The sequence below is a fragment of the Sarcophilus harrisii genome, chromosome 6 (genome assembly GCF_902635505.1).
Source record: "Sarcophilus harrisii chromosome 6, mSarHar1.11, whole genome shotgun sequence".
Lineage (NCBI taxonomy): Eukaryota > Metazoa > Chordata > Mammalia > Dasyuromorphia > Dasyuridae > Sarcophilus > Sarcophilus harrisii.
The window spans coordinates 170,338,207-170,366,017 of NC_045431.1; the positions used below are offsets into that span (position 1 = coordinate 170,338,207).

At 34.1% G+C, this 27,811-nt stretch overlaps 1 protein-coding gene across 7 annotated transcripts in view; it reads right to left on the bottom strand.

Moving 5' to 3' along the window:
- Window positions 1-27,811, bottom strand: part of KIAA1109 (KIAA1109 ortholog) — a 236,275-nt gene that overhangs the window by 185,919 nt on the left and 22,545 nt on the right. For all 7 annotated transcript variants that reach the window (XM_031943786.1, XM_031943790.1, XM_012551896.3 and 4 more), the window contains exons 4-15: window positions 27,498-27,614; window positions 25,994-26,072; window positions 23,539-23,603; window positions 16,724-16,910; window positions 13,051-13,132; window positions 12,421-12,614; window positions 8,836-8,915; window positions 7,804-7,954; window positions 6,658-6,814; window positions 6,117-6,195; window positions 2,928-3,019; window positions 1,068-1,185 (exon numbers count right to left, since the gene is read on the bottom strand). In XM_031943786.1, the coding sequence (XP_031799646.1) occupies window positions 1,068-1,185; window positions 2,928-3,019; window positions 6,117-6,195; window positions 6,658-6,814; window positions 7,804-7,954; window positions 8,836-8,915; window positions 12,421-12,614; window positions 13,051-13,132; window positions 16,724-16,910; window positions 23,539-23,603; window positions 25,994-26,072; window positions 27,498-27,614 (1,401 nt within the window). The remainder of the gene's footprint in view (window positions 1-1,067; window positions 1,186-2,927; window positions 3,020-6,116; window positions 6,196-6,657; window positions 6,815-7,803; window positions 7,955-8,835; window positions 8,916-12,420; window positions 12,615-13,050; window positions 13,133-16,723; window positions 16,911-23,538; window positions 23,604-25,993; window positions 26,073-27,497; window positions 27,615-27,811) is intronic.

Consider the following 27,811-nt stretch of genomic DNA (forward strand, 5'->3'; position numbering starts at 1 on the left):
AGAGTAAATTAACCAAATATTCTTATTTTATGGGTTTTTTTTAATTCTATGATACTATGTTTGTGAAAAATGAAAACCTTTATAATATGCCTGGAAAAGTTAAAATATTTTTTTCCCAAAAAGAATCAATTCAATTATTCAAGTTAAATGGTCTCACACAATCAAATCTAAAATCAGATAATCCAAATCCAAATCTTTTGCTTAGATTTAGATTGTGTTTTGTTTTCTGACACCTTGGAGTTTACATTCCACAATATATTGGATTAAATTAATAAAGACTCCTAGTGAATACCTAAGCTAATGATATGGAATGGCCCAGCTTTACCTATCTGTATTTCTCTTCCACTGTAACCTGCTAGCACCCCTTCTTTGCTACCAAGACTCAAGGATTCATTACTGAGGAAAACCATCTCATCCTTTCATCACCACCTTTCAAGATTCCATCAGTTCCGGGACTCTACCTCATTGCCACCTTTGTCTCTACAACTGGAGCATGGAATCATGGACTCAAAACCTCCAATTAAGGAGGTAGCCCAGATTAGTTATCTCCTCATTTCTCACTTGGCTGCACTATTTCAGGAGTTCTCTGACTTTTCCATTAAGCCCTCACGTTAGCAGCATCCTTTAGTGTGCTGTCTGGCCCCATTAGACTTTAGCATCTTGGGAACAGAGACTGTTTTGCTTTTTTCTGCATTTGTATCTTCACTACATAGTAAGTACTTAAGAAATGTTTATTGAATGATACAGAATACCATTGGAAACTGAGAAGTCCCTTTTACTGCCATCTCCATAAAGGAGATGCACACATTATTTCTCTATTGAAACAATGTATCAACTAAAGTTAAACTGTTATTCTTATTTTTAACTTCATTTCTTTTTCTTCATTCCTTTCCTTCACTTAAGGAAGAGAAGTCTCTTAGAATCTCTCTTTGGGTAAGAGCAATCAATAAAAGCAAAAGAAAACAAACTAAAATGATTAGTGCCAAAAAATATACTATGCCAAACAAAATTTGTCAAATGCAAACATGTTTATTCGTTCATATTTGATTCTGAAACAAATAAATTACCTGTAAAGAAGTTTTTCTGAGCAAAGATGAAGTGATAGGTTGCTTTATAAACTTCAAGCTCACACTGCCACGTCTGGGGCATATTCCATATTCGAGGATAGCTGGCATTGACATGGAACTGTGAACAAAATAAGGACTTAAAATGTGACAATGTGTAAAGAGCATCAGGAATGAAGAGTCAATCATGTATAATGGTGAGTAATTAAAAGTTATTTTCCTGCTGAGCTAAACAGAAGGCACCTCTAGTGCTTTAGGCTTCTGTGGCTGAAGTTCAATGTTTTCTCTCTGCTTTATTCAGGAAGCTTACTAATTCTAAATTATTAATTTCTAATACTGAGTCATATTGTACTCAAAAAACATTGAGACCAAGCTATGATATTTAATAAATACAAAGGGTGGCCAGCTGGAGTGGTGAATGAAGCTCTCAGCTTCATCCACAAGCCTACTCCCCGCTCTAGGACAGATGAAGAAAGAGCAAACCTTTCAGAGCAATAAATGTCTGGCATGTCAGGATCCTTAGGATCCCACTTGACATTGTCACAGTGGCTATAAATCTTCCCCTGTGCCTCACAGCACACTAAGTTAACTGCCAAAGAATGGTAACTGGCAAGTATAAAAATGCTGCATCCCCAAGAGGGTGAGGGTCTGCTCTGTAACAGCACCATCTGTCCACAAGAGCTGCCAATTAAGGTTTACAAGATACATTTATAATATGCCCAACTCCAAATATTTGGCTTCCAGTCTTATTATCATTTGATCACGAGATATAACTGAGCACCACAAAATTCTTAAAACTTTTACATAATAGCATCTTGTTCGGTGCAAGTAGCATTTTAATTATGTAGTGATATTTTTTCCAAAATTTGCTCGAATTAAATCTCTCACAAAGGTTTTTATAAAGCAAACAACCCCCCCCATTATTCATTTTTTAACTATTAAAAAATAAGTAATAAAGAAGAATTTATTAAAAAAGATAATGTAATTATCACATCAGTTTAGTCTTCTGGTCACATAAATTAACAACTTATATCCTTAAAAGCAAAAAACAAGGGGACTATGTTCTGTTGCAGTGAGAATATTCATGACTGAACTAGTACACAGGGATTTTATTTCTTCTACCTAGAAGGATAATAGTTGGACTTAAGGGTGCACTGATGGATGGCATTCCAGGAACACTCTTTAGATCTGAAAGTAAGATAAATTCTTAAAGCCCTATCTCCCCATCCAGAATAACTTTTCCATGTAGACTCTGGACATCCCCCTAGTGAGCCAGTTTTCACTGGTGCATTTAAGGCCTCCATTTTGGGACCAGGCCCAGGATCCACAATAACCAAGCTTTGTTGCCCTCCAAGTTTTTGATTCTCTAAATTTTGATATGATTTCTTCTTCTACTTCAAACACCCCTGCTTCCTACCAAATTTTTCATCTCCCTTTTAGGTACTATCTTCCCCCATTAGAATGTAAACACCTTGAAAGTAGGAATTATCTTTCTCTTTGGCTTGTATTACCATATTGAATGCTAACTGTTTAGTACAAAGCCTCATAAATAGTAAGCCCTTAATGAATAATTACTGCCTTCTTCCTTTAACTTACATAAGATAGTTTCAATCAGAGATTCTTAACCTGAGGTCTAGAAACTTCCTTTTAAAAAAAGATTTTGTTAACTATTTTAATATAAATGGTTTCCTCTGTGATCTTATGCCTCTTATTTTATGCATTTAAAAACAGTATTCATTTAAGGGAAGGGAAGGGGTCCATGGATTTTACCAGAATGTCAATGACATGTGGTTAGAACCCTGGCTGTAAAGCAAATTCTGTATATTGCATGTGCATGTACACTGTCATGTACTATGGACTTACTGCTAACATTTCTGCTTCTAAAAGGGTCCGATATTGCATACTGCTGGTAGCATCAACATGTAAAAGTTGTCCTTTAATTGCAGGGGTATAACCTATTAGATAGAAAAAAATAATTAACAAGAATCCAAACTGTCCTTTACCAGTATTACTTTAGCTTACTATACCAGAAAGCATCAACCTGGGGATATCAGGACTGTTCAAAGCCAAGTTAATAATCTGTTGCCCTACTTTGCTGTATCTTCATCCAAGTCACGGTTTTCAACCCAAGTGTCCTCTAAGACTATTCTTGACCCTCTCCATTTTCCCTTTTTGCCATTTTTTTGGGCTAGATTCAAAAAACTGGACTATAACACAAAAAGTAAGAACACCAGATTCCATTTTCTCAACAAAGTGAAATTTCATTATTATTTTTCTCTGTATAAATGCTGTAAGAGGTAAAAACAGAGGCAAAAAAAAAAAAAAAAAAGCAGAGATTTTATGAAAGTCAGCCAAGCTTAATTTACAAATTATGTAAACTTCAGATATATAATTAATATGGACCTCAAATATATAAAAACCAGGAAGTAACATTACCTTAGACAGAATTAAAGGCAATTTAGACATTCCTTAGTATAAAACAGAATACAATGTTAAAAAGATGTTCTAATGGCTTGAAACTTGTGTTTCCTCAAGTGCACAACTTACCAAAAAGGATAAATCTGGCTTACAATTTTAGCATACATAAATTGAATTAAGAAAATATAATTATATTTAAGAATTCTTAAATGCTTGTTCATATATTAGCAAATTGTGTTTACAATTCTTCACTAAGTTACTTGTTAAGATCCTGCTTTACTAAATTTAAGATCCTGGGATTACTCAGGTTTAAAAATTAATACAACCCTGCTAGGCACTCATGGTCTTCAATTGCACTGACAAAGCTTTTAGTAGGTTCAAGGTCATGTGCTAGGTTCTAGAGAGAGAGAAAACAATGAAAAACTATGCCTGCCTAACCTCAAGGAGCTTATATCCATGAGTGTGGGAACATCTTATGCACAGATTAGACAATTTAAAACACTTAGCTGTAACCTCTAATAGTGAGATTCAAAGGACCTTGTGGCAGAAAGTGTTAAGGAGGAAACAAGTTCAGGGCATGGAAGGACAGATGTGGATTCAAGTTGGCAAACCATGAAGATTGAGTAAGAGCAAGAAGACCAGTCTGGGTGGAATTGGAAATGGGTAAAGTTATGAACACAACAAGATACATCTAGAGCCAACCAATGAAAGAGGTTAAATACCAAGGGAAGGAAGTTGTAATTAATCCCAAAAGCAGTAAGGGGACCATCCTTGATCAGGGAACAAATAATGTAACAACCAATGACACCCTCCCCCCCAATGTTTGAAGAATATTATTTTTTGTCAGCTGTATGGCGTCTAGACTGGAGAAAGACAAGTCAAGAAATGATAAATTCAATGAGGAGGCTGATGCCACAATTCAGGTGAGAAGCCATGGTCTGGAAAGGAAAGATCAGAAGGAAGAGCTCTGCTTAAGTGAGGGGGAAAAAAAAAAAAAAAAAAAAAAAAAAAAAAGATTTGATAACTGGAAGGAAGGAAGGAAGTGAGTGAAGAATGAAGAACAGAGGCTAGGAATGTCAATGACTTCCCAGGTCAATAGTGTTCTCACTATAAATTAAAGTTTAGAGGAAGATCAGGCTTAGGGATGAAGATGATGAGTTCTATTTTAAACATGCAGAATCAGAAATACTTGCAGGAAATCCAAGTGGAAATATGCCTGTGCAAAATAAGCAGCAATGTAGGGCCAGAACCCAAAAGACAGATGAGGGTTAGATATACGGTTCTGGGAATTATCTTTACAGAGATAATAATTGAATCTATGAAAGGTGATGAGATCATAAGGAAGTTATAGAAAGAGAAAACTGCTAAGGACAGGGCTTTAAGAAACACCCATGGTTAGGATAATAATCCAACTAAAAAGGACATTCAAGTAGAACAAGGCAGTCACAAAAACCAAGGAAAATTCAAGTATCCAGAAGAAGAAGATAATCAATTAAGGTCAAAATAGTTAATATTAAAATAATATTGTCTGAGGTGGAGACAAGATGGCAGAATAAAGGCAGAAACTCATCAAATTCTCCCCAAATCTTTCTTTAAGTAATAATTCTAAATAAATTTTCAAGTGTCAGAACACATAAAAATGGAATTGAACAATTTTCCAGCCAAAGACAAGTTAGAAGGTCAGTGGGAAAGGTTTATGAAACCAGAATGGGAGTCCAGCATACAATCCCAAAGTAAACCATATCAGCACAGTGCTGGCCTGGCCCCAGCCCCAACCCCAACCCTAGCCTAGACACCTGCAAATCCAGAACTAGGGACTTTGAATCAGGAGCAACACCAGTGGTTTTTAGACCTCTTAGTCCAGAGACACAGAAGACGATTTGGAAAGTCAGAAGGAAAGATTTGTCAATAGGGTGAGAGAACCTTGGGAAATCAGCAAACCAAGAGTAGACATAGGCAGAGATGATAGTAGCAGCTTCCAGAGGTGTCAACTCACAGGAAGTCTCTCTACTAGCACTAAGAAAGGTCTCTGTTGTTTTAGCACACTAGATCTCACAGCTACAGGGAGTCAGGACACCTCTAACAATTTCAGGATAGAAAAGAGTACTTCTTGTCAGGTCCCTAAAAGGATCTCTGAAAACAATTACACAAAACCTCTGAAGCTTGGGGCAGTGCACCCTCTATCCTGGAAACAGAGCCCTATTTTAACAAAGAATTAAAGGCCAAGAAATAGGCTAGGAAAATGAACAAATAACAGAAAAAGATTCTGACCATAGAAAGTTACTATGGTATGGTATAGTACAAGGAAGATTAAAACACACACATTCAGAAGAAGATAACAAAGTCAAAGCTCCTACATCCAAAGCCTTCAAGAAAAACCAGAATTGGTCTCAGGCCATGGAAGAGCTCAAAATAAAGTTAGAGAGAGAGAGAGAGAGAGAGAGAGAGAGAGAGATAAAATTAGGAAGAGAATTCCAAGTGGTACAAAAGGAAATGTAAAATAACTGTATCAAAATACTAATATTAAAATATTTTAAAGGCTTATATGAAAATTTATTTTATGAATGTTCTATAGCAAAAATTACTCTACTATTTGTACATTATTTAAAAGATAAAAATAAAAACTTAGCTTACCATTTTCTCCTACTATCATAGGAATGTTGATTTCTAAATATGACCCAGCTCCAACATTTACATGCACAGCATTTGTTTCCTACCAAAGGAAAAAAAAAAGGGTGGGGGAATAAAACATTATTTATAACAAAGTCTTGAGTTTTTAAAAGTTCAATATCATATAAGAAAGTAAATATGTGAATAATTATCTTTTTAAGTTAAAATAAAAATCTGTTGCAAAGTGTCAAAAATGCAAGATGGAAAAATGAAAATTTACAATAAATCTATGAGAAAATTTGGAAAAAGATGAAGAGTAAGCCCCAAATACAGAAATATGCCAACTGGAGGAATAGAAGAGAAATTCTTATTCTAAAGTATTTTATTTCTTTCAGTCAATTGCCATTTCATAAAATGTATGGAAGAGAAGCATGCATTCTTCTATTATGAAACATGTGAAAATATAAAATGAAAATGATAGGGGTTTTTCGTCAAATACTACTGGTAGATTTTACAAAATTTCTTACATAACATGAACATTACTAGATACTATTCTATTATTTACCCTATTTTTTGTGAACAACAAATCAATTGTGGCATCTGCAATGATATTCATCCGCAGCTCAAAAGCAAGGATTTGCCTTGGTTTCCCTGGCTGGGCAATTTCAGAAATTTTCATAACTTGGTAATCGGGTGGGAAAAAAAACTTCCACAAACAATCTCTATAAAATAAAAGGAATAATAAATTATTATTCAAATGAAAAGACATTGCACATGGTGCAAAAACTTGCCAAATTTCCTTAAGTTCTCAAAATGATTCAGAACCCATGAGCCTATTAAACATGCAATAAAAATGTTCATATTATTCCCACTGTATCACACTAACCCTTCCCATTAGCACCAGTAACTCTTTCCTCTAAATGTCTACATTTACACAAATAAAAAATGCTATATGCTATAGGCTATAACGTGAAACAAGTCAACATGAGAAAAACTATTATTTTAAAAAATCCAGAGTGTAGAAAAGACAGATCCGAATTTGCAATGACAGCTTTTTTTTTATTCAGAACATTTTTAACATGTTTCCTTATGCTATATTTCCAAAATATTTTATATATGTAAGACTGTCCAAAGATGTTGTCCATACAACAATCACTAAGGGAGATCTGAGAAGCTAGAATGCAATTTTATGCTCAGCTTCTATGGAATGAACTGTCAATTGTTTATTTGTTAGAAAGCACATAAGAGGACTTATTCCAACTTCTGGTTAATGGAGAAAAATCTAAGGAAAGAACTTTTAACATCTTTAAACAAATTTTAAAAGTTTTTATTTAATGACATTTAACCTAGGATTGGAAAATAGGAATTCTGGGGCTACAAACATCAATGATAGTAATTCAGGATTAAATCAGCATTAGGCCTGAATTTCTACATGTACTAAGGGGCTCAAATCAAGAAGAACTTACTAAGCACTTAATCTGTCCCAGGCACAGCGGATACAAATACAAGCAAAGAAAAAAATAGTCCTTATCTTCAAGGACCCTAACTTCTATTAAGAAGACAATATACATAAGGGAGATGAAAAGTGGAAAGTCCAAATAGATGGAGAGGGACCACCAAAACCTATATAGATTTTTGCTGATTGAAAAAAATAGAATATCATTCAAACAACTAAACAAATAGACATACTGGTCATATCTGGTTTAAGTACCTCTGTCGGTCAGCCCAAGGTCCATAATTGAAATCTGTTCCTTTACCACAAACTATATCCAATCCCCAACAGGGAGGCAAGTCTTGCAATTTACTATCCTCACTGCTCATTTCTCCCTCAATTGTTTCCTCAGTTTCTTCTGGGACCAGGCCTATGTTGAAGAATGCAATAAAAATTAAATTATTTAGAATAGCCATGAAAGGGCTTCACCTCTTCCCCCATAGCTAAGTACTTAGAAATTGTAAACACAAAAATATTTGACCTAAAACCCTTTATTTTTAATCAAAATGTTAAGAACAAGGACAAAAAGAAGTCTCTTTTTTATGGAAGTTGATCACTAAACTTACAAGCTTTTTCAAGGTTGAAGGCCAGCAAAAAACAGATTTTTCTAAAATTGCTACCTCAACTGTGTTGCACAGCTTCACCTTCTATGAACCCTCATTTCTATCAAATCACAGTTCAAAAAGTGCCAGGACACGTTGGGGTACCAGTCAGAAAGTGGCATTATTTTAAAAAATTTTATATTGTCTTTTTAAATCTATTAATGGAAAGATTTAGTCAAACCTCAAGGTGCCAGTCTACAGATATCTAACTTAAATTCTGTTAAACTGGTTATAAATTTTTGACATTCTAAAAAGAAAAACAGACTTTTCTTTTAATGTCTACAGAAAGTAAATAACAAGACATGTGAAAGCATTAAATCATATGTAAAATTCTTCTAGATTGTTAGCACAATGAGACAGCTAGGACACCTAGAAGCTGGCAGACCTATATTCATAATGTACTTCTAATACATATGAAACTCCAAGACTGCACCAATCACTGTTAACTCTAAGATTAGGCATGACTCTCTAAGACTGTCCAATCTGAGTTGCACTATAATGGTAATAATGACTAATATAATGGCTTATATTGGAGTTTATCACCAGGAATTCCCTAGAACAATAAACCAATGAAAATAGCATCAGATGTCCTTCCCCCAAGGTATCCCCCTTTCCCAATCTTTCTCACTTTCCACACATAATAATTTACCTGGTTCATCCATATAGTAGTAAATGTCAACATCATTGGATTGCATCACAACAAAACCTTCTCCCATTAATCGTGGTGGCCTAACAAAGGAGAAGCAAAGGTGTAAAACATGTAAACCTTTGTAAAATGAAAGCATTAATTTTCTGTTAATTTCCAAGTGAAAACAATTCAAAAAGACATTTCAATTGCTGTAAGATATACTTGAAAACTGATTTATGGGGAAAATATTTCTCTATCACTACAATAAATAATTCCACAGCAGTACTAACAATAATATGGTACTGAAAATTTTAATTAAAGAGGTCAATTATTATGAAGCATAAGAGAAGTCAATCAGTACAGCCCACTATCCAACTTCTTCAATATCTAAACTGTGTCCTATTTGGTCACCTGAGAAGTGACCAGGTCATTGGAAGGTCAGGTCAATCAACACAGCAGCTTCTAGTACATGGAGGAAGTGAACTAATTATTGGATTTTCTACACATGTCCTTGTCCCCTACCACTGCCCAGATTTTAGGCAGAGGATGATATAAGCAGGAGGAAGAAGATTACATTAATTCCACCTAAAAGTAACAGAACAATTTAGAATACAGTGAGGTCCAATGTGGAGTTTAAGAAATTATCTAAAGAGACCACTGTGAAATCACAGAGATATTAGCAACCAATCACCCAACTTACATTTTTAAAAGGTATACAAAGGAGATGGGAGCAAAGAAAGGTAAAAAGAATGACTATAAAAGTGTGACATAATCCTGTAAGAATAGCATCAAGAGAGCTAAATGCTTAGAACAAACTGAATTAGGAATGCAAAGGAAGAGAAAAAAATAAGGTTTGTTTTTGTTTCAACTGTCTTGGGGGACTGGTTGAGGTAAATATAATAATGGTAACTGCCAGCACAAAAAGGACACAGGATCAGAGATCTAAAGTTAAAGGGGCTTCAGAGGTCATCTAGCCCCACATCATTTTACAGATGAGACAAATGAGAACCAGACTTGTCAAAGGTTCCAAAGATAGTAACAGAATGGGCAGAGCTGCTCAAATTTTATTCTGCTTTTGAAATGCTGACCTATAACAGACAAAATGTCTTAACCAAGATAAGTAAAGAGACAGTAAGTGAGCATCTCTAAATTCAAGAAACCTGGTCCAGAAGGAACTACATTCCTAGGAATTGGAAAAAATGAGCCCCTGCCAATGATATATGAAGATACTATAGAACAAAGTAAATATTACAGTAAATGCACCAATTTTTTTTTTTTTTTAAGAAATGAAGAAAAGAGATGTAACACATTATAGGCCATTGAGCTTGATGACTAATTTCCAGATAAATTCTAGAATATATTATTCAATTGAAATTAGTGAATATCTAATAAAAGGAAGAAGTATTCACAAAAAAAATCAGGATTCTGAAATAATAGGTTATAACAAGACTAAGCTAATTTAGTTTCTTGATATAAGTTCCTAAATTAGTAGATCAGAGGAATGCCTGTAGGCATATTTATATGCTTTTGTTGTTTTTTAAAATCATTTCAGTCTTGCTTGACTCCACATGACCTTATTTGGGGCTTTCTTGGCAAAGATACTGTGCTATTTCCTTCTCCAGCTCATTTCACAGATGAGAAAACTGAGGCAAACAGGAGTAAGTGATTATATCTGAAGTCACAGTTGAATTCAGAAAAAAAAGTGTCTTCCAGACTCAAGGTCTAGTGCTCTATCCATTGCAGTACCACTTAGATGCCCTGTATTTATATGTAGATTTTAGCAGAGAATTTGATAAAAGTATTTCAAGCTATTTGTGTGAAAAAGCTGGAGAAAGCCCAAAATGAAACTGAATAGAAAATGCTAAAAGTAAAACTATAAATTTCATGCAAAATTCCTTTTTTTTTTTTTTTAAGTTGAAGAGATATGGGCTAGAGAATAGCACCATTAGCCGAAACTGGAACTAGTGGAATAGCTGGATTTAAAGAGTAATCATTATGATTCCATGTCAACTTGAAACTAACATTTTGAATGACAGAGTTAGTCTCCAACAAGATTCCAACAAACTGTAACAATAGAATGAACTGAAATTAAATTATTATAAAACTAAATAAATTCTTTTCAAATGAATTTTTTAAAACTGACTATAAGAAATAGGACAGACTGATTTATTTAGACATTTCTCTGAAAAGGATCTGGGATGATAGTGGACCATAACTTCAAAGAGTCAACAAATATGCAGAGATATAATGAGTAGCCAAGAGAGTTTATATAATCCTGAGCTGGCTGAAAAGGAATACACCCTTATCCAGAGATAAGGGTGTGATTACCTTCTGCACTCCATCTGATCTGGTCAGACCTTAGATGTAATGCTGTGTTTAGAACAGAACACCTGTTCTAAACACTAAAATACAGTAAATATTTGAGCAGAGGAAGCAGAACAGTAATGGCCTAAACCTAAACTCTAGGGCAAATCAGGATGTGTTGAAGTAACCCGTATTTAGCCTGTAGAAGAAAAAACTTCAAAAGACACAATAGCTGTGCTGAATACTTGGAGGTTAATGACGTAAAAAGTGGTCTAGGAATGTTTATTTGCATAAGATAAGTGATACTGAAAAGAGTAAACTAAAGTCTGAAGTCAAGACATAGATGGGATTGGCCCTAGAGCTAATAGATGGCACCTACTGAAAAATCACTTATCCAGTGTGATATTGACAAGAATCATTTGGGTCACAATTGGTCTTGATTATCACTGAGGTCCCTTCGAACTCTAAAGTTATAGAAACGCCATTAAAAGTGAGAATGTAATTAGTCTTTTGGAGAGGTTAAACTGAGTAGAAAGATAAAATCAAGAAGGGTAGGATTATTTCTAGCACAAGAATTTATGCTGAACTTTAAAAAGCGATGATTGCATGAAGCAGAAAGATGAAGTATGTATGGAGGTGGTAAAGAATAGGATGAGCCAAAATGTATTATCTGTGAAAAAGATTCATGTTAATAGAGTATTAGATTTTCACAGCTGCCAAGAGATCCTGGAATAGATTTAAGTCCTACTCATTATTAAGCAGGAATTTATCTTTGGAGAAACACTGTATTTCACCAATAGAAGATCATCTGCTCTCTGCTGGAAATCCTCAGGTTACTTACTGCCTCCTGATGCATCTTGTTCAGTTTCAGGATAGCGTAATTAGCAAAGTTTTCCTAAAAGTGAATGAAATCTGCCTCTTACTTCTCCCATCACAATTCCTATTTTGTTCTTCTCAATAAAATAAAGCAATGAAAGTCAACTGAAGCCAGACTATCAGCAATGATTTGGGACATTTGAGTCACGTATACTATTAGAAAATCTTCTTCAACACCTAGTGAGGAGAACATGGGGGAAAGGTATTGAAGAAGATAGTTTCAGAATCTCAAGCCAGAGCCCAAGAGCACAGTGGTGCTACTCACAAAAATCCAGCAAGGCAGGGAAGTGCTTTTCTAAGCTTTTAAGCCAACACAATGATCACGTAATTACTTGGCCAACAAAAGAAGAATTCCTGGCCTCAGATAGAGAAGATAGTCTATACTAGGGCAAAAATGAAAACAAAATATTAAAAAAATATTCTTACTCATCATTTTGAAGACCAACATATCGGGGACTGGGCACAAGCATGACTCTAACGTTTTCTAGTTTTCCCTTCACGATATGCATAAACTGATCAAGGTGGCTGGATGGTGGCTTTGTAGTGTATGTTAAAAAAGCATCATCAAAGTTAATACAGAGAGTCTGTGGTTGGTAATGATTCCCAAATGCCAAACGACCCTAAAGAGAAGGACAAAAAAAAAGGCTAAATGTTAACGCTCAAAGACTGATCTGGCAATGAACTACATACATTACTTTCTCAAATTTGTCCAAAACAATCTGCTCTACAAACCCAAACTACTCAGCAGTTTTTCTTAGCTAAGGAAATTAACCTGGAATATAAAACAAACTTTAATGATTCTGTATTCAAATGATCCTGTTTGTCATATGGTGATGTTGGAGTAGTAAATTACAATCTCTTAAAATACTTATAAATATCTGACCATTAAGAGCCGATAAATATGTGCTGAAAATAGAGAGCTATTTTCAAATTCACTTTCACACTTTACTATTTGTATGAAATTATTGTAATTTCTAAGTGAAAACTATGGCTGCAAATATTACAAATAAAAATTCTGTGTTATTAGCACATACTTTCTATTATATGTTTACTTACAGTGCTCACGTTGACCTTTATGACTGGAATAAGAGACCTCCATGAAGATGAGGGATCTTGAGATTCTGTTCTTACTTTAACTCTGAGAGGGAAAAAAGTTAGGTTAAGTTAAAATATCTTTTGAGGAAAAAGGACAGAGACTGCCCAAAGGCATTCTGGTTTCCCATTTAAGTTACAAAGGTACATAGACACACTGTGAAATTTTTGAAAACCAGCTATGCTTTCTTTTCTTTTTTTTTTAATTTTTTTTTTTATTATAATAACTTTTCATTGACAGAGCCCATGCCAGGGTAATTTTTTTACAACATTATCCCTTGCACTTACTTCTGTTCCGATTTTTCCCTCCCACCCTCCACCCCATCCCCTAGATGGCAAGCAGTCCTATATATGTTGAATATGTCATAGTATATCCTAGATACAATGTATGTGTGCAGATCCAACAGTTTTCTTGTTGCACAGGGAGAATTGGATTCAGAAGGTAAAAATAACCCGGGAAGAAAAACAAAAATGCAAACAGTTTACATTCATTTCCCAGTGTTTTTTCTTTGGGTGTAGCTGCTTCTGTCCATCTTTGATCAATTGAAACTGAATTAGGTCTCTTTGTCAAAGAACAGCTATGTTTTCATAAACAAGCCTAACTATAAAAGAAAGCTAGAAGAAACAAAATAATTACTCAAGTGAATAGCTAGGCATTTCCATTTTTTCTTCTCTTCTGACCAAAAGCAAAAAAAAAAAAGGAAGAAATGTAGTGAAAGCACTTAATGGGAATGATCAACAAGCAAAACTAACATCCCAAAGCACAGCTCTAGTCATTAGCTAGAGCTCACTAAGCCACAGAAATATCTTGTACTAATAGTTTTAATAGTGAAAATAAAATAGGAGAGAAGGGAGAAATAAAGTATATGGGACACACATGATACTTTTTTTTTAATTTAATTTTTTTTTATTATAATAACTTTTTATTGACAGAACCCATGCCAGGATTAATTTTTTACAACATTATCCCTTGCACTCACTTCTGTTCCGATTTTTCCCTTCCCTCCCTCCATCCTCTCCCCTAGATGGCAAGCAGTCTTATATATGTTGAATATGTTGCAGTATATCCTAGATACAATATATGTGTGCAGAACCAAACAGTTCTCTTGTTGCACAGGGAGAATTGGATTCAGAAGGTAAAAATAACCTGGGAAGAAAAACAAAAATGCAAACAGTTTATATTCATTTCCCAGTGTTCTTTCTTTGGGTGTAGCAGCTTCTGTCCATCATTGGTCAACTGAAAGTGAATTAGGTCTCTTTGTCAAAGAAATCCACTTCCATCAGAATACATCTTCATACAGTATCACTGTTGAAGTATATAATGATCTCCTGGTTCTGCTCATTTCACTTAGCATCAGTTCAACACATGATACTTTAAAAAACAAAATCTATTCCATGGAGGTAAAATGTCAAGATTAAATGCAGGATAAATGTAAACTCTCAGTAATCTCAATAGTGATACTGATACTCAATTTAACAAGTGGTGACTCTTCAACTAGGAAAAAATCTAAATATTAAAACTAAACTAAATATTAATCCTTTAGCATAAATCCACCTTGTTTCATTTCTATAATCCAATCAAGAGATTCTTTGGAGAGGTTGGTAAATAATTACTATTATTTTCATTATAGTAAGCCCCTGTACATAAATTTAAACACATAGATATTGGTTTTTTTTTTGTAACATTTATGTGTAAATATATAATATTATTATCTTATTATTTTGACATTTTGGCATTGCATGTAAAAAGAGTTGAGAGACAAACAGCTCCTATCAATTAAATATAATGATTAACTGAGCTATTATATATAAAAAACAAACACCAATAGTATTATTGATCATTTTCTACCTTGATTTATTTCTGGACAAGTAAAATTCCCTTCATTAGGCTGATAGCACTAAAATAAGTTGTCAAAAGATATCAATCAATGGTTTTAAAAAGAAGTATTGCAAAGTATTCATAATTGTATCATGGAATGCTCCAAATTCTTAATAATAAGAGAAGTGCAAATCAAAACAACCCTGAGGTTTTACCATATGCTGCAAATTTGCAAGGATGACAAAAAAATAGTAATAGATAGAGGGTTGTACAAAGACATACATGATACTTTGCTGGTACAGCTATGAAATAGTACAATCATTTGGGTATGCCATTTAGAATTCTGCAAATAAACTGATTAAACATCTATACCCTTTGAACCAGAGACTGTTTTGGGGCTTATACCTTAAGGAAGCCTTGACTGATAAGAAGAAAGTCTCCATATTCTCAAAATATTTATACCAGCACTTTTTGTGAGAGCTAAGAACTGGAAACAAGTAGATGATCATCAACTTAGGGAATAGCTAAACAAATTGTGACCCATGATTATAATAGAATATTATTAAGCTGTAAAAAAAATGATGAATGTGATGAAGACAGAGAAACATAGCTCTATGTGAACTAATGCAAAGTAAAGTCAGCAGAGCCAAGAAAACAATATACACAATAATTTCAGTAACATAAATGTCAAAAACAATTCCTACCATCACCAAAAAGAATCTAAAGTAAATGTAACAAAATTATAAACTTGAATGTAAAGATATGAAAGGATACCCCCAACTCATCCCTTTGAGGTGATGGGAGGTTAACAGTTTTACTCATCACACACTTTTAGACTTTTTCATTTGTGGTGTTTTTTTTCCTCTCAAAAAAAAAAATACTATTTGTTATATGGAATGGCACTCTGGGAGAGATGCAGGGAGAGATAATTGGGATAATTATAGTGATGTAAGACAGAAAATATCAGTAAAAACATTTTTAAAAGATATAATTAAAATAAGAAAAATTATAAATTAAGAATAAAAAAGAAAATTTATCATATTAAAAATTATAGTTTACTGAACTATCTACACTTTGCTATGTGCTATATCCACTATAAATTATTTTATTAAGCTCAGTAACTGTGTAAGAAGTACAAGAATTAAATTTGGAAACACAGAGCCTTAGTTTCTTCATCTGTAAAATGAAGGATTTGAATGACATGATCACTAAGATCCTATCCATTCTAAATCCTAAATGTTGATGACAGTACAAGGTATGGCAAAATACAATACCAAAACATTTACCTAAAATTTAAGGGTAGAACTGCAGGCCCTAACAAACTCAGGGGTTATCAATAATTCTTTATCTTTAAAAATCACATTATGTATTCTTTATTTATCAATCAATCAATAAGCACCTATTTAATGCACATGCATTTAACCAATGCACTGACTACAATCCCAGATTAACTATTATAGAATAGCTTTAAACCTAACAATTGACTGAGACTTCATCTAGAATCACAAAGAATTGGGGGTAGAGATGGAAAGAGAAACATGGAAAAGAGAAAAATTAAAAGGTCAAAATGTAAAGAAAAATCTCATGTTCAGGGCAAATTTATAAGGAACGCTATTAATTTACAAAATTGTTTTATTTAAATCAATGTAATAGTATATTCAATTTATATTAGTTTCAGACCACATAGTCTAGACACACTTTAAAACATAAAGTATAAAATTTAAATAGAAAGAAACATATTAAATGGAAACTCAATGAATGATATTCTGTGATAAAAGCATTGAAGATTAATAAAATTTAAAAAAAATTTAAAAACACCTTTCGATGTTGGACCGTGTCCTCTCTCTCCCATTCTCCAGTACTCTTTCGCTATCTTTTTTGGATGGAATTATGGTTGGCTCCAAACCAAACAATTCTTGAAGTTGTCCATAAAGATCAGAACGATTGTAGACATGAAATTCAAAGTCATTAACTGTGATGTACAATCTAGTCTCTGCCTTTGGATCTGTAGAGAGCACAAAAGTGTATTTGAATTAAGCTTTTCAGTCAAGTGCCTTTTTCATAGTTTACTTATAGTTGGGATTTAAAGTTGATATAGTTGGAAAACTGGCCTTAGTTTCAAGAAGCCATCAATTCAAATCCCACCACTGATAAACTGGTTATAAGAAAAGAGACTAGAATTTAACCATTTACCCACTCCAGATTCTCTAAGACTATAAATTCTAAAAGTTGTCAATATGCATAGGTAAAATTAAATTAAATTATAGGTCCAATCCAAGAATTGAATAAATAAAAAATGTACATTTACCCCCATAGCCCATATTCAAACACAAAAACAACCCACATTTCTCTGGTGTGTTAGGATTTACAAAGCATTTCCTTCATAATCCTATATTATTCTCATTTTGAAGGAAAATGAGAAATTAATTGATGCACAAGAAGCTAAGTGATTTGTCCATTGTCACCAGTATTATAAGGGCCAGAGCTGAACTTCAAACTCAGTACTTCTAACTAAGGTCAAAAAAATTCTTCACAGTTACAAATAAATTTCTTTAAAATTCAGCAAGAAAGAAAAGAGTTATCATTAAATATTGGCATAACAAAACTATTAAATGCTTTCATATTTTCCCTAGTCTGGTTACTGGATGACCTAAAGGTTTATGGATTTATACTAAAATAAAAATTATGAATCCACATTTATGGAATTTGCAAAATAATAAAACAATTCTGTCATTTCTCATAATGTGATCTGCATTTCCAACCTAATAGCTGCTTTATATCAGGACCAACTTTTCATTAAAAACATATACATACACACACACAGACAAAATGTTTTTTATGTTCCATTTTTTTCTTTATGACAAAAAAAATTAAACACAAATCATACAGTAATCCCCCACATCATTGCCATGGGAAAAAGATATGTTTTATAATCTCTTTACAGAACATTTACAAGTTTCCCATTATTCAGCATTCGACTTCCTTTGGATGATGTCTTCATTTATACTGCAGTGTATATTGTGCATTGTTCTCCTGATTCTGCATCAATTCATACAAATCTGCCAAATTTCTCCAAAATCCTCATATTACTGTACAGTAATATTCCATTAGGTTCATGTACCACTTTTTTCAACCATTCTTCAATCAAAGAAAACCCACCTAATTTCCATCTCTTTGCTACCCTACAAAGATATGGATAATCCAATCACCTTTCTTACATTATTTCAATATTATATTCAGAAAGTTTAAAGCACTTCACAGATCTATCTACAGTGCATTAGTGTGGTGTGCCTGTCTTTCCAAGGCTCTCAAGCATTGACTCTCCCTATACTTTTTTGCCAACTTGAATAGAGTAAGGTGAAACCTCCTACTTAATTCTGCAAACTTAGAATCATCTCATGTTTTAAAGAAAGGCCCTATTGCATTTAATCAAATCAATGGCAATAATAAAAAGTCAGTTGGCTTCAAGTGTTCCTTGGACACCCATATTATAAAAAAAAAAATTCCTTTACCCTTAGTGTACCAGGTAACTCTCTAAGACTCCTAAAGTACAGATCAAATTCTGACCTTCTTACTGAAGGTCTTGGTACAAAGGAAATCACAGATTGGGTCTAACGTGTGTATATGTGTGTAGGGAAAATTAATCAGTTTGCTATACTATATGTTTCTTTTAAGAAAATGTTTTATCCCAAAGCATAGATCAATGTGGATAATTGCATAATACATGTTTCGAACATCACTGCAAAGATAAACTACTCTGCAAGATTTAATAACTCTTATCAATGTAATGATCAACTACAACTCGAGAAGACTGACGATTATTCATACCACTTACCTCCTAACAGAAAAGTAAAGAATTCAGGATGCAGAATGAGATAAGAGATTTGAGGGAATGATCTATGTGGGATTTGTTTTCCTTGATATACATATTGACATCAAGGATTATGCCTTTTTTTTCCAATGGAAGAAGCAATAGTTTTATGAGTTGAAGAGCTATATATATTTTTAAAAAGGAAAATCATATACACGCTAAAAAATTATTTTTTTGCCTTAGTGTTGTTAGTGCTCTCTGAAATGTACTCATTTTGTTTAATATTAGATATCCAATCATGAGAAATCAATGACATCCAATGAAAATTTCATTTGGAAAGTATTATCCACTGCCCTATTTGTCAATATAGTAGACTGAAATAAAATCAAAGAGCTATTTATTAAGATATACTCCCTTTAAAAGCCTATCAATTTCTGACCAAATAATTCAAAATTCTCTCAAGTTGATACAGAAGCTAAAAGAAAATTTTCATTAGTCAATAATTTTTCAGTACATGTCTTCATGATCCCTTTTGGGGGTTTTCTTGGCAAAGATACTACAGTGGTTTGCCATTTCCTTCTCCAGTTCACTTTATAGACGAGGAAACTAAGGCAAACAGAGTGAAGAGGACTTGCCCAGGGTCACCCAACTAGAAAGCACCTGAAGCCAGATTTGAATTCAGAAAGAGAAGACTTCCTAACATTCTATTCATTATACTATATATGGCTGTCCCTGTGACAGAAAATGTCAAGTAGTAAAATAAAAACAGAAACTTCATTTTTAATCAATATATTACAAATGACAACCAAGAAAAATCAAATGGGGAAAAAACTTACAAGTTGTTTTTTTTGTTTTTTTAGTCACAAGTGACTCAATACCCATTTTAAAGTTAATGGCATTTATAGTTTTACTTCTCTTATTACCTCATTTGATCTTCATATTATCATCCTCATTTTATGGATGGGAAAACCAATTCAGACAGTAATTAAGTACTTATCCAGACTTACAAGGCTACTAAGTGTCAGAGTTTGGATTTGAACTTGGAGGTCTTGGCTCCAAGTCCAGAGGTCTATTCTCTGTATCTAACTTCTAACTCAACATATTTTGTAAGATATAGGTGCTGGGTAAGAACAGAAGTGGGGACAGAAGGAGCAAAATGTCTGGAAGTCTGGTTCAGAGGGTACTATTCCAAACAGTGAAATGGCAGGGCAAATGATAAGATGTTTGAGATAGACAGTGATTTATACGAGGCAGCACTAGAAGTTCAAGAGATCAGCAAAAACCATGTAGGAGGTGGTACTCCTCCAAATCACAGAACAAAGATGCTTTGAAGTAGTCTTGGATCATTACATGGCTGAGAATAGCAAAGCTATTCATAGATAATCATCCCACAACTTTGCTATTACTATGAACACAATACATTTCACTTTGCTTAGCTCATGGAGGATGTTTCAGGTTTTTCTGATAGTATCCTCCTCATCATTTCCCATATAATATTTCTTCGTAATCACATATAACTATTTACTCAACCATTCTCCAATTAATGGTCATCCCCTTAATTTCCAATTCTTTGCCCTTAGAAAAGAGGGCTATGAATATTTTTATACATATAGGTGCCTTTTTTTTCCCCATCTCTTTTGGGATTTATGCCAAGTAGTGATTTTGTTAGATCAAAGGATATGCAATCAATTTGGGAATGGCTTTTTTTTTTTTTAAATAAGTCTGACTCAATAAGTCCCCCTACATTTAAGAAACAAGACTTTCATCAGAGAAACTTGCTTCAAAATTCTTTCCCCAATTACTATAAACTTTATTTCCCCCATTTATTCTATTCTGTCCTTTCATTATGTTCCTCCTCAAAAGTGTTGACCAGGATCAGAAAGGATCTGATTGGGTCTGATGTGCCCCCAATGTGCCCTCTCTTCTACCAGCCTCCCTCCTTCTTGTATTTTCTTCCCCTTTTACTTTCCTACAGGATAAGATAGTTTTCTTTACCCATATTAAGTTATCTATGTTATTTCCTCTTTGAGCCAATTCTGAGGAGAATAAGGTTCGCTCAGTTTCCCTCCCCTCCCCTGTAAAAGCATTTTTTTTTGCCTTTTATGGCAGATAATTTTCACCATTCCACCTTTTCCTTTCCCTTTCTCCCACTACATTCCTCTCACCACTTAAAATGAAGTTTTTTAGATATTACCCCTTCACATTCAATGCACACCTGTGCCCTCTATCTCTCTACACTTTGTTAATTCCCTTATGATTTCCCTTTGCTGATTACCTCCTCAAGCTTCTCCTGAGTTCTGTATTTGAAAATCAAATTTTCTATTCAGCTCTGGTCTTTTCATCACAAATGCTTAAAAATCCTCTTTTTCATTCAAGGTCGACCTTTTCCCCTGAAGAATTATACTCAAGTTTTGCGGGTAGCTGATTCTTGGTTGTAACCCTTGCTCTCCAGAACATCATATTCCAAAACCTCTCATCCTTTAATGTAAAAGCTACTAGATCTTGTATTATCCTTATTCTAGGAGTTTAAGGATTTGACTATAATATTCCTGGGAGTTTTCATCTTTGGATCTCTTTAAAGAAATGATTGGTTGATTCTTTCAATTTCTATTTTACCTCCTGGTTCAAAAATGTCAAAAACTATTTTCCTTGATAATTTCTTGAAAAGTCATGTCCAGGCTCCTTTTTTTTTTTTTTTTTTTTTTTTTTTTTTTTTTTGGAGGGGGGAGCAGGGGGAATCATGGCTTTCAGATAGACCAATAATTTTTAAATTATCTCTTCTGGACCTATTTCCAGGTTAATTGTTTTTTTCAATGAGATATTTTGCATTTTTCCCTATTTTTCATTCTTTTGACTTCATTTTATTGCATTATAATTTCTCATAAAGCCATTAGCTTCCATTGCTCAATTCTAATTTTTAAGGAATTTTCTGCTTTGTAAAGCATTCTTTTCCTCATTATCATTTTGCATTTTCTTTTGCATCACTTTCATTGCTCTTCCCAATTTTTCCTCTATCTTATTTGATTTTCAAAATCCTTTTTGAGCTTTTTCATGACCTGAAACAAATTCTTATTTTTCACAGCAGCTTTGGATATAGCAGCTTTGACTCCTACTTCTGAGTGTGTATTTTGATCTTGTCACCATAATAACTTTCTAAGGTCAGAATCTTTTTTTTTCTGTTATTTTTCATTTTCCCAGCCTCTTACTTGGCTTTATATTTTGTTAAAGTGTCGCTATTTCCAGGGTAGAAGGTACAAAGTCCCAAGCTGTTCTCAGAAATCCTTCTAGTAACCTGTACTGTGAACCAGCACTGCTACCCAGATCTGAATACGAACAAAGCATGAGAGTCCTGTGACAGGGCCAACAAAGAGGCCCCTCTGACCAGCTGTCTCTCCCCCACTCCCTCCTGCCACCACCCCATAAGCTATGATCTCTGGAGCTTCCCCTGTTGCTGCCTCAGTTTCTGCTGCCACTGCTTTTGATTCAATGGCTCCCAAAGCCCAATCACAGGCTGGTGCCCCTCTTGCATTCTAGTACACCACAAGTTTCCTGCTGAGTTGTCCTTGGCCTTGGTGGGATGAGAAGTCTGGAGATCCATGCCACTGTTGTCAGTTTAAAGGTCCATTGCCTGGGTTGTGCTGGCATAGTCTGCATTGTAATTGCACTCCAAACCCACCCAAATGCAACAGATTCCCTCTTGCCCATCTTCCATGGCTGACTTTTTATGGTTCTGACACTCTAAAATTTGTTTAGAGTCATTATTTAAAGGTATTTAGAAGAGTCTGTGGGAGAATTTGGTCAAGTTCCTACCTTCACTCCACTATCTTCTTAAAAATATTTTCAAAAAAAGTGTGATATTTTTAAAAGAAAATATTTTGGTGACAGTTTGGTGTGTCAACATCTTTCTTATTTTGTGAGAAGCAGCTACTATTCATTTCTCTGATATGCTAGGAAAGGAAAGGAGAGTAAGGAGAGCAATAAAAGGGAGAGGGGCTGATATGTTCATAGTTAATCAATGTTAAAGAAATCAGAATTGCTTATAGTTATGTTTCCCTCCTACTTGGAATCTGGAAAGTATAAGGGCAGCAACTTGCATTATGATCTATGGAAATATTCCAATCTACTATTTCAGGAATTATTTCCATAAAGCAAAGAAATGACATTAATCAAATCAGTTAGCCTATCAGCCTCAGTTTCCTTAACTATAAAAATGAGAATAGCAGCAGCATCAACAGCACAGAGCTGTTATGAAGACCAAATGAGACAATATTTGTAAAGCATTCACACAAGTAGGTGCTATATAAATGCCTATTTCCCTTACCTAAAAGAAACTTCTCACTTTGAAAAAAACATGCAATGTAAATATGGTCTTAGAAACACATATTAAAGCTGGTATTCTTTACAATTTTATGCTAATTATATTCAAATGGATCACTGGGAGTTCCTCTCAGGGAGTTATGTCCCATGCTATTGGCTTTTGCTTATATATTGGCTTAGATCCTGCAAGGGGTCTACTCAAAATGCTGGCAGCCCCCCATTTCTCCTGGCCCTTTCTGAATTTTCTTAACTTTCAACTAGTCAATAAAAATAGAAAACATATAATCTATATTCATACACATATTTAATCTATGTGGTACTAAGGAGGGGGAGGGGAACAGCAAAGAATGAACATTAATTCATTCATCCTGCTCTGTATCTGCTTTTTTAGTTAATATTTCCATATATAACCCAATGTGAACCACTTCAATATTCTTAAATTTAAAAATTCAAAGTATGTCATGGAATAGGATTGAATATTTTTTTAAAAAATGGTAAAACTCACCATGTTGCTTCTGTTTGGGGTTATACATTTTCCACCACCGAAAAATGATAAATCCATCTTGAATTCTGAATAAGATAAATTACAAACATATAAATATGTACACACATGTACACATATATATACACACATTCCAGTTTTGTACCTAAATATAATCCACAATTAGCTGTGCCAATAGGCAATACTAACCCAAATTTATCTAAACTATATATGGCCTTTATATACAAACTATCAATATGAGGAAGTCCCTTCTCCTCCTATTCCCCTCCCATCAGCAGGCCTTGCCATCCTCTGTTCAATCTGCCCTGACTCTTCCACCAATTATCCCCAGTCTTATTACCTCTATGCATCATCCCTGTTTCTCATTCAGTCCCAGAGCCGGGGAACAGAAATTTGGCAAACATTATGGGGAAAAGATGCTGTAAGGGCAGGGAGAAGGATGGGACATTCCTGTTTTACTAATGCCGGTGGACTTTGGCTACTGTTGTTCTCATAGCCCCAGCATCTAGACATCTAGATTAGCTGGCAATTAGGGGTGAAGTGGAAGGGGGAAGTAGGTTACTCTAAGTTTCCCTTAGATGGGTGAAGAAAAGTGAAAAGAGAAAGGAAAAGATGACAAACTCATTCCCTACAACCTCCCAAGACCTTTCCTCACTTTGCCAGTTTTCCTTCCCTTAATAAGCTAGAAGTCCAAGTTCCCCCAAAATCTTCATCTCCACTCTCACCAATGACCTCTTCTCTACTATAGAACTTCCATGTGCAAGTAACCCCATTTCCAATGCCAGGAAAAGGGGGACAAATTTCTCATCCTGTTACTAAAGCTGCAGTGGCATAAGACTATGACAAGAAATATATTATATTCCTAAGATACCAAAGATCAAGTCTGACATGATTTTTCAAAAAAAAAAAAAGAATTGATATGATTTTTGTGATCCCCTGACTTTGGGGGGGAATTGAGGACTTCTGTTCTAACAGTAAGTCAGCATATCCTAAATGTTCTAACTTTGGAATCTGCCTCCCATACCCAGTCTGTCTAATTCTGACCACTCCTTAGTGAGATAGCTTTTGGTCTCAGGAAACTGTCACAGATCAAACTCCTGGGACAATAGTAAATAGACCACTTTTCAAATCATTGCTGACTGGTAATTTTGTCAGTAATAATCTGGTCAAAAGAACCAAATTCTGCAGACCACTTCTTCCTACCTATGAGCCATAGAATTAGCATATCTATGATTGAAAGCTGTATAAATGTATTTCCTAGCTTCTGTTTCTCTGTTGAATTCCCTTGCAATTCAGTCCACTTGTAATGGTATCAATTACAATAAACTCTGCTCTTTGACTAGGACATGGGTTCAAGCCTGCAAATTCTTTTAAGACACCTCACAACACCGGTTTGGGACCCTAAACTTTTGGGGTCTCCCCTTCCCAACCTTGGTATAAATGGTAGGTATATTCTACATTCTAACTAACAGTGTAATCAAAACACATTATAGGTTCAAACAGACTATTTTTTGCACCACTGATCTGAGAACCTAATAAAAATGAAAATATTGTTAAAGAAAATGTCTTGCAACTCTTAAAGAAGCTTCTGGTTGGACACAGACTAGCATCATGCTAGCTATGTGAATTTCACAAAGCTGTATCACTCTCTGGGCACCAGGAAATGTTCAAAGATTTTCCTTATTCCTTTAGGGATTGGCTGTTGTGAGTAGCAATAGAGGGGTCTCCAACCCTATGGAAGGATGAGTCTAATACAAAGTAGAGTTTTTATAGGTTTTTTTTTTTTTTTAAAACAACAGAATGGGGACTCCACAAAAGATCAATGTGATTTCTAAATGAATGTCCATGTTTTGAAAGTTTGATGAAAAAAGAAAAAATGGTGCTTTCTAATAGCACCAATTTTCTAATGGTGCTGTTGAGAAGCAGAATGAATTGCTTTAGGAGATTAAGAAAAATGGTTCAGGTATATTATGGAGCATTCCTGTCCAGATATAACTGGGAATATATGACCGCTGAGATCCATTGCAATATTTTCTGCAAATGGGATGTTGTGAGTTTAAGCTTAAAAAGAATGAAGATTCTCCAAATATGTATTCATTGTGATTATTATCTTGGTTGATAAATACCTGGAAGCCCTACAAACTGAAACTTTATATTTAGTAAAGAGTGAATTATCCAGATATTTAAGACCTTTTTTTAACCTTTTGTTCTAATTTTTCCCCTCCTTCCCTCCACCCCCCCAGATGGCAGGTAGACCAATACATGTTAAATATGCTAAAGTACATGTTAAATAAAATATATATGGATATTTAAGTCTTAAGTCAAGAATATGATGATATGAATCAATTTTCTGATAAATATATCATTATTAATACAACAATGGAACAAGGTACAAATTTATTAGCTAGGAATTTACATCAAGTCATTCCTTTGTACAAGTTAAAAAATTTTTTCTCACCTAACAGACATATCCTCAGTGATGTAATAGATTTCTCGAACCATCACTTTTCCAGAAAGGACAGAGAAAGAAAACGAACCTGTTAGAAGAAAAAGGGCCAAAAGAGTCATCTTTTAGATGTAACTTCATTATGAGAGCCACTCAAAAAAGCATTAAGAACTTTCAAAATAAATTATTTAATTTCTCTATTAGTTCATGATCTTTCCTATTTTACTAAAGTTGAAAAATAGTAAAAATTTCACTAATTCAGAGCAAATGAAAATGCAAGTTTGAATTATTGTGAAAACAAAGTTAATTTCATTTTCAAAGAGATTAAAAAGTATTACTTCCTCAAGTACTTATAGAAATTAGAAATTTTATTAAGTAAGCATGTCCTTTCATAAAAATTCTTTATAACCAAACTTGATTAAGATAAGAGGAAAGCACACCAAAGTTGGGCGTCAGTAATAATCTGGTCAAGAGAACCAAATTCTGGAGACCATTCCTTCCTACCTATGAGCCACAAATTAGCACATCTATGATTGAAAGCTGTATAAATTTATCTCCTAGCTCAAGGCATGTTCTACCCCTGCTCTCCCATTAAGTTGATGTGTGACTGTGGGCATGTATGCTATGTCAGCTCTAGGATCCTCAACTTCTATATCTATAAAATACAGGGTCAGACAAGACAATTCCCAATATATCTTTGTGCTTTCAAGTTCTATCATCTAAGTAACATTGCCCTTCTCAATTACACTATGACATTGTACACTAAATGTCCATTTCCAAAGTGAAGATAAAGATGTGCTTCTTTGAAGTGTTTCTTTTCACTTTCAATCCAGTTATATGTTGCTCACAATCATCATCATCTTTATTTTCTACAGAATGATGCATAGGAAATTAAAGTTGAGACTAGAATTATATCATATTCAGAATTACCAAAACCTTATTGAAGTTTAGGGAATAAATAGTTTAGGATTTAGAATGTGCTTTCTAAATGATATTTTTTAAAGACGGAGACCCTCATATATTTTTAAACTTCATAATACCAATTCATAATTTCTTTGTTATGAATATTTAGACCACCAAAGATCTCAATGGCTCTACTACTTATACTACTGTTTATTTAGCAGGCCCTCTGCCTGCTTCTTTCAAGTACAACAAAGTATAGATATGAGAGGAGGGGTGAATAATAAGTGGTTCTACTCCAATGATTGATGTAGAAGCTGAAGAATATACAACCACTATGAAGAAATATGCTGTGTAGGAAAAATTGCAGTGAAGCAGATGAACCATTATGAAATATAAGTAAACTTTAAGAACAAATGTAAAGAAATATGGTTTTATAAAATAAACTTTTGAGTTGGGGGAAAGAGTAGAATGAAGAGATTAAGGAATCAGATTTAAAATAAGAAGGGTCATGTAGGCCAACCCCTTCATTTTACAGAGAAGGAAAGGGAGCATTGAGAAATTAACTGGCTTACCCAGATTCAAAGAGGTACACAACAATTCAATAAAAACTTACCAATATGGATGTAGCCATTCTTGTACCATCTGTTAAGAACCAACGTTAAGATAAGTCCAACATTCCGGGAATTATAATAAGTGAGATATATAATCCACCCACAGGACAAAATTGTAGCTGTTAAGAAAAAATGACAAGTTTGTCATGCATTTTTGTTTGTTATCTTCAACTGTACATGGCAAATTAAGGAGTTAATAAAAGGAAGAAATTTAAAAGAATGGCAATTCAATTTATTTCTATTATAGTCGTCATTCACATGTAATTTAATAAATGGGACTTTTGAATCACATGATGATTTTGGCTTGTCTATTTCT